This window comes from Alligator sinensis, unplaced genomic scaffold (genome assembly GCF_000455745.1).
Source record: "Alligator sinensis unplaced genomic scaffold, ASM45574v1 scaffold203_1, whole genome shotgun sequence".
Taxonomy (NCBI): Eukaryota; Metazoa; Chordata; order Crocodylia; family Alligatoridae; genus Alligator; species Alligator sinensis.
The window spans coordinates 1,314,652-1,322,056 of NW_005841949.1; the positions used below are offsets into that span (position 1 = coordinate 1,314,652).

At 52.7% G+C, this 7,405-nt stretch overlaps 1 protein-coding gene across 10 annotated transcripts in view; it reads right to left on the reverse strand.

The window, feature by feature from the left end:
- Positions 1 to 6: 6 nt before the first annotated feature.
- Positions 7 to 7,405, reverse strand: part of MTSS1L (MTSS1L, I-BAR domain containing) — a 107,100-nt gene continuing 99,701 nt past the window's right edge. For all 10 annotated transcript variants that reach the window (XM_025199781.1, XM_025199780.1, XM_025199779.1 and 7 more), the window contains 3 exons: positions 6,173 to 6,349; positions 4,257 to 4,422; positions 7 to 2,579 (listed from right to left, as the gene is read on the reverse strand). In XM_025199781.1, coding sequence (XP_025055566.1) covers positions 1,807 to 2,579; positions 4,257 to 4,422; positions 6,173 to 6,349 — 1,116 coding nt within the window. In that variant the 3' untranslated portion in view covers positions 7 to 1,806. The remainder of the gene's footprint in view (positions 2,580 to 4,256; positions 4,423 to 6,172; positions 6,350 to 7,405) is intronic.

A 7,405-nucleotide genomic window follows, 5' to 3' on the forward strand; every position in this document is an offset into this window, starting at 1 on the left:
TTACTTAGGCAGAACTATCACTAGTACCAGCAAGCCAACTCTTGAGCTCTGCTCCCTGGTACTGGGTCTAGGTCTTCCTCAGGCAGTTCCTGCTAATTTTAAGGAGAAGAAAAGTCAGGTCTGATTTTGTCGCCTTGTTGTTTCCTGTGTGGTACCTCACCCTATGAGGAAAGTACCAAGCTACTGGATATGAGTCTGGAAACGTAGGGGAGAAATGGATCCTGAGCAAGGGCTGAGCAAGGGCAGAGAACAATTAACCATGCAATCTTCTCAATTTGGGAAAAGAATGGTACTTGGGCCCACATCCCAAACCACTGCCTTTCCCAATCTGACACCATGGATGAGACTCTGAGTCACAAAGCAAGTCACTGGTACAGACTCCAGTTCCAGGGGGTCTTCTGTAGTCTTGAATAGTATGATGTCCTGAAGTTAAACCACTGCATACAAACTGTGAATGTTCCATGATTTTGCTCCTCTCCTAGCTACAGCTGTTAGTGGAGGTGAACAGGAGTAAGCATGGACAGGTGCATTAATTGCATGCATCTACAGCTCTCCTCCCTTGTAAAAACACCCAGCCAGGGGCACACCAAGAGATGAACCTCCCAATGGACATCTCCATCTTCACACATTTCCCTCATTGGGACACCAAGGCCTGCACCCCTGGCCATACACACATCCTAGTCCTGTGCAAACCAATCCATAGGCATCTCTGTCACACACCAAGTGAAAACCTACTGCAGCCAGAACAACATGACAGATACATCTCTCTCGTCCTCAGGGAAACATGAGCAAGCCGGTGCCTTTAAACTGCCACCTCTCTGCTGGTGCTGAACTCTGGGTACTGAGGGGTCACAGAGCTGTCCCTGCCTTCCCTCCTTGTGTGGGTCTCTAAGCAAGTGCTCTAAAGTAATCCCACCCAATATCTGGACATGTTGTATGGTGCTAACCAAGAAGAGAAGAGCCTGCTGAAGAGGAGAATCTGTATCTTGAGACAGTCCTGAGTTTTCTGTAGGACACTGTGGAGATCAGGCCCCCAAATCTTGCTCCCCAGGGCATACTCATATAGGCTCCTGCTTCCAGGGTTTAGATAGCAGAGGCATATTGGCAAGCAAATTACACCAAAAATACCTTAGGAGACAGGGCCATATATTCCAGGTCTTCTCTGATGAAGCCCACTGCCATGACCCCAGCCACTTCTCTGCTGTTGCAGGAATCTTTTCCAACCCAGCTGATATGAAAACAAGAGCAAGAAGAAAGAAAAAAAGAAAGAAAGAAGCAGATGTTATGATGTTCGGCACAGGACTAACAGTGCATCCTTGTCCAGGGGAAAAGGAGGGAGGTGGGTTCACTGGGGAACAGCAGCCAATGGTCCTTGACTTTGTGTGTGTGTGTGTATATATGCGTGCGTGTGTTTCTTAGGCTTATGATGTAGCTGCTGATTCCAGTCCAGACTCAAGTTCCTCCCCTTTCACCGCTGCCTGCTGGCTGGTAGCGAGGAGTCTTTCAAGGCTGGGAAGTGAGGTGTGGGAAAGAGCTGGGGAGTCTAGGAGGAGCAGGGGAGAAATAAAGTATAAAATAGGCTCCCAAACCAGTTCAGCGCTTAGGCTATGCCCTTGTGAGTTTGTTAGCGAAGGCTTTTAGTTTCCATTTAAATCTAGACTCTGTCTCTATCTCCATAAAGTGGCTTTGCCTTTGTGGTTTTTTACTGGATTGACGTTTCTTCTGCACGGCTTGCTTTCTCAGTCCTGACCCTGTGTTCAATATCTTCCCACGGGTTGTGGTGAGTGGGAGAGTGGGGGGAATTTATCACAATATCCGCGGGGCGGATCTGTCGTTGGTGATGGTTCTGCGCAGACGCACCCCACGCCGGATGGCAACCAACATGTCTTCAGCAGGTGGTTCACTGGAGGCAGCTGGGGGTGGAGTGGGTGTCTCCTCTCCAGGGCCAGGCACAGAGAGCGCAGTGGGGAAAGGGAACTGGCCTTCACCCAAGGCATGCGCGCTGGCCACCAGCTCGCCAATCTTCTCCACCAAGCTGTGCCGATTGGCAGCCAGCTGCTGGTCCTCCTCTTCCTCAGCAGAGAGGTGCTGCCCAGCACCCGGGTATACTGATATCTCCATGACATTGCTGCCCCAGGCTGTGTTGGGGAGGCTCAGCCTCTTGGGTGAGGCTTTGGCAAAGTCTATAGCATTTGGCGAGGCATCGTCAGTATAGAAAACGCACTCCTCACTGCCCACTCTGGTCGGTCCAGTGTAACTAGGGGAGTCGGGCACTGTGGGGGTCTTCACTGGGACAATGGGGGGCCGGATGGGGATGGGGCCAGCGTTGGAGAGGGTGCGACGCACTGAAGGCTTTGTGGAGGGTGTGCGCCGGATAGTTGCCACTCCAGGGGTGGCACCAGCTGGCAGGTTGGTCCCGGTGGGCAGACCGGCAGTGGAGGCAGGGCGCTTGGTCTGGATCATGCGGCGGTAGTTCTGGGCAATGTTGCTGTTGCGTGGGATGGTGGAGGATTTGTCAAACTCGCTCTGGCTGTCGCACTCCACATCGCCATTCACTGAGTAGCAGTCGTAATCTGAGCCTGGGAGGCAACACACAGGGTCAGCCTGGCCACACAGCCACATCATGGGACTACAGATGCATCCCATGTCTTACAGCCACACCACACATCCATATCAAATAGCCATATCATTAGGACTTACACTCAGCATAACCTACAGGCCCCGCACAACCACAACATTACACATAACATAAGCACCTCACACAGACAAAATGGTAGCACCTGCAATCAGCACAACTCCACCCATCTAAAAGAGCAATCTACTAAACACAGCAGTCAAATCATCCATCACCAGCTACAGTAAGAACAGTGTGTGCACTGTGCACAATATAACCACTCTATTTACACAGCCTGCGTCACCATACAAACAACTACAGCAACTACTCAACCCACAACACAAATAGAAACAACACAGTGTGTTGCCAACAGGTCAATAAGCTTTCACCGTGCCATGCAATATACGGAAAACTCAGTACAACTGTGCCTCATTCAGCACCATACAGACATTGCTCACACTGCAGTCAAAACATATCACCACATCATCACACTATGGAACATTCACACCCCATGTGATTTAAATAAAACACACAGTACAGTCACCTCAGATGAACTAGAAACAAATTTCAATACTGCCAGTAAATCATACAGTGGACTATAATGCACAATATAGAAAGCAACAAGCAAAACAGAATAATCAAATTGCATGAGACGTGATAAGGAATACGTCCCACAGTAAGAAAGCAGCACACCCACCCGCCATGTGCAACACAAATCAAATAGAAGACAAAACTGAGCAAAATGTAAGGCTGAAGACCAAAATCACACAGCACAAGCATGGTGCAACCAAGCCACGCCACACTGCAGCCGTGGTGTGCATGTAACCAGCATATAGCATCCCCCACCCCCCTGCTACCTCCCCAAGCCACCATACATGCTGGAATGGAAGGGGAAACTGGAAAAAGGTAATTTTTTTGGCCCAAAAGCTGAAGTCATTTTTGATCTGCAGGTTTTAAAGAGGAAGCAGAGTCTGATTTGTCAATGTAATTTGCAACCATTTCAATAGAAAATACTTCACAGTGTTATGGGACCTCTCTGCTCCCCTACAACTCCCTGCTCTCCACTCCTCAGTTCAGCCCTGCCCCCTCATGTCTCCCTGTGCTCCACTCTCCAGGTTGACCTTGGGACACCAGAGGACCAGCCTGTTCCCTCACATCCCCTGCACCCCACTCCATAGCTCAGCCCTGCCCCATGGCATTATGGGAGCACTTCTCAGTTCACCTCTCTCTGGAACCAGGACGGGAGCATCCTGCTTCCTCAGCCCAGCCCTGCCCCTCACCACTATGGGAATGCCCTGCTCCATCACATCCCTCTGTGCTGCACTCTCCAGATCAGCTCTCCCCCGCAGCATGATGGAAATTCCTTGCTCCATCCACCCCCCCTTGCCCACACTAGACTCCCTAGCAGCTGGATCTTGCCCTGAAGCGACCCAGCAGTTCCTGTTTCTTGTTCTCCACATGAGCCTAATAGCTTCACCTGGTGGTCACAGCCTGCCAACACTGTGAGGATTCAGCTGCAGGGTCCTGGTCCCCTGACTCATTTCATGTCACGGGTGATAGATGGAACTCCTGACCCCCACCATTCAGACAGGGTGCAAGCTTGGGAAAGAAGTCCTACCACCCCCATGTCTTGTACCACTACCTTGAGATGGGATGGTGTCTTCTGAGCAGGATGGGGTGGTGGTCTGTGTGCTGTAGCCACTGGAATACTGTAGCGAGTCCCGGCTGCTCTTCTGGTGTTCAAGGCTCAGGCCGCGGGTCAGCACCATGGCCAAGTCACTGGCAGCTGGAGACACCTCCTCGCCATGCTAAGGGAGGATGAATAAACCCCATCACAGATCACCTCAGCTCTGAGCAGTAGCCTTTCGTGCCTGGTCTCTAGCAGAGCATCCCCACCACTGTTCAGCATGACTGGGCACCAGCAGCAGTTGCCACAAATCCTGGGAGTCAGCCAATAAGCTCCATAAGCTGAGTGAGGTCCTGAGACTTCAGGAGCCTGATTCCAGCCACTGGGGGAAGTCCTGGGGCTCAACTCCAGGCAGCTGCTTCCCAGCCAGAGAATGGAAGAGCACAATGCCTCACTGTGTGCTTACGGGCAATACCACAGGGAGGGGCTGTATGCACACAGACCTCGTGGCATGTTACGGGAGCCTCTAAGGCAGGGGTGGGCAATTATTTGGGCCTGTAAGCCACATAGGCAGTTTTGAGGAGCTGTTGCAGGCCAGTCACCAACACCTCCCTACCCCACCCCCTACCCTTACAACAGCTCACCAAACCTGGAGCCCATGGGTCCTGCAGCTCCTCCCTGCCACTGCTGCTGCCACCAGTGCTCAGCAGCAGCTGAGTGCACAGTCCTGGCTCCCACCCACCCTGGACTTGCCCCAGCTGGAACAGACCAGCTGTGGACCTAGTGGGAACCAAATGAACAGCCCCCATTTCCACCCCGGCCTGCTTTGCACCTGCTCTGGACCTGCGTCTGCTGAAGTGGACTAGTTCCAGACCAGACCAGGACCCGTGAGCATAGCCCCAGCTCTGGTCCACTCCATGTCTGCTCCAGACAGGCCCACCCATGATGAGTAGTGGTAGTGGTGGCTGGGCAGAAACTGATGCTGGGTGCAGGGGAAAAGTGGGCACCCCGCCTTGCTGCTTCCAGGCCCTTCTTGCTGCAGACACTTGAGCCTGCCACCTGAGCTGCCCTGTGGCTCCTCTCCACTGCCACTGCTGCCCTGCTGGGTGGTCCGGAGGAGGCACTGGTGACAGTGCTGGCAGCAGCAGAGAGGAGCTGCAGGTCAACCCGGGTGCAGGCTCCAGGGAGCCACAGTAAGAAGGGCACAGGCAGCAATGGGGGGAGGGGAAGGGTGGCCACTTTTCCCCCATGCCTAGCAGCAGCTTCTGCCCAGCTACCATTACTGCTCATCATGGGCCAATCCGAAGCGGGTGGAGGGTGGGCCAGGGACAGGGCTGTGCGCATGGATCCTGGTTGGTCCAAAGCTGGTTTGCTCCGGCCAGAGCAGGTCTGGAGCAGGCATGGGGTGGGCCAGGGTCGGGGCTGTGCACACGGGTTCCCACCAGTCTCCATGGGGCTGGGGCTGGTGGTAGCAGCTAAAAGGAGCTGCCACTGCCTAGGCTACCTAGAAATGGGAGTCCAGTGGCAGAGCCACCCCAGTTCTACTGCACACCTGCGGGTAGCGGGATGTGCACCATGGGCCAGACAGCACCCGGGCCAGGTACGACCAACCCACCAGGGGCTGGTGAAAGTCCCTCTGCAGGCCGGATCTGGCCTGTGGGATGTATTTTGACCACCCCTGCTCTAAGCAGATACCACCCCACAAGACAGCTGCATGGCCAAGGGATGATTCCACACATTCATGTTCTATGAAGTACCCTTCAGTAAAAGGCAAAAAGTGACAACTGTAAAGTGAACTTCCAGGGGGCAGGACTCAAACCTAGCATCCACTGTTGCCAGTTCTCCCTCTCGTCACACCTGAGGGCCCGAGTTCGTTCTACACCTGCACTGCTCCCCACACCCTGGCCCTTTGCAGCTGTAGCTGGTCCTACCTTGGCAGCGATGGTAGCTGGAGACATTCTGGGCCTTGGTGTTTCCTCCACACTAATTCCCGGATACACCATGCTGGCTGAGCCCATTTCAGCATCCCGCAGGTGCTCCACACGGTCCTTCCTTCGCTGCAGGGTGTTCACGGCTGGTTGGTCATAAGGAGTGGCCTTAGACCAATCCTGCAAAGGCAAGGGAAGCATGCTAAAGCACTAAGTCTTGTGAGTGGGGGAAAAAGAAGGTAGCTATAGATCAGTGAGGATGGAAAGAAACAGAGAAGTAGATGTGAACTGTGGGGGCTCTGAAGGTGATGAGAAAATTATTTCATGGCTGGTTCGGCGTGACTGGATGGCCAGTGAAAAATGAGAGGAAGGTCAAAGGAATGGGAGGTGGTGAGGGCAAAACCAGTTCTGTGACCATGCTCAGCAGGCTGGTAGTTTTATGGAAACATTTTCTCTTTGCGCCATGGCCGGTTTAACATTTATAGTGCAATTGACCTGCTGAAGCTGCTAGAAGACTGCAGTGAGTCCTGGCTGCTTTTCTAGTGCTCAAGTCTCAGACAATGGGTGAGCACCATGGCACAAAGATGTTCCACAGATAACATGGAATATCTTTGGGGCTGGCTTTGATGGTGCCTTAAACTGAATGGAAGGCATGGTCCAGTCCCCAGGCTGACAATCAGCTGAGTGTCAGCAAGGGGTCTAGGGCAGCCAAGGCTTTCAAACTAGGCTGGGGTGTCTTCAAGTGCTGGGCTCTTGACCCTAGGCTCCCTGTGTACCAACAACTTGAAAGCTGTACACAGTGCAGCCCTGTATGAGGTTGCTGAGTGTACAGCTTGGAGTTTGCCGAGCAACAGGGAAACAATATAAGCAGTAGAAACAGGAAGGGATTACTAAAGAGGAGTATACCTCCTCAGCTCGCAGTTGTAGGGAGGCAGTTAGAAAGGCTGAAGCTACCATGGAGATGAGGTTGGCATCCCAAGTTAAGAATAACAAAAAATTGTTTTTCAGATATATAGGGAGTATAAGAAAGGCCCAGGGTGGAATAGGACCTCTACTGAATGGGCGAAAGCAATTGGTGACAGACAGGGGGGACAAGGCTGAACTCCTCAACGAGTTCTTTGCCTCAGTGTTCCTAAACGAGGGGCAAGACAAGTCTCACAATGGGATTGTAGAGAGACAACAGCAGGGCACCAGACTACCAAGTGTTGACCCTGAGATACTGCAGAGTCACTTGGA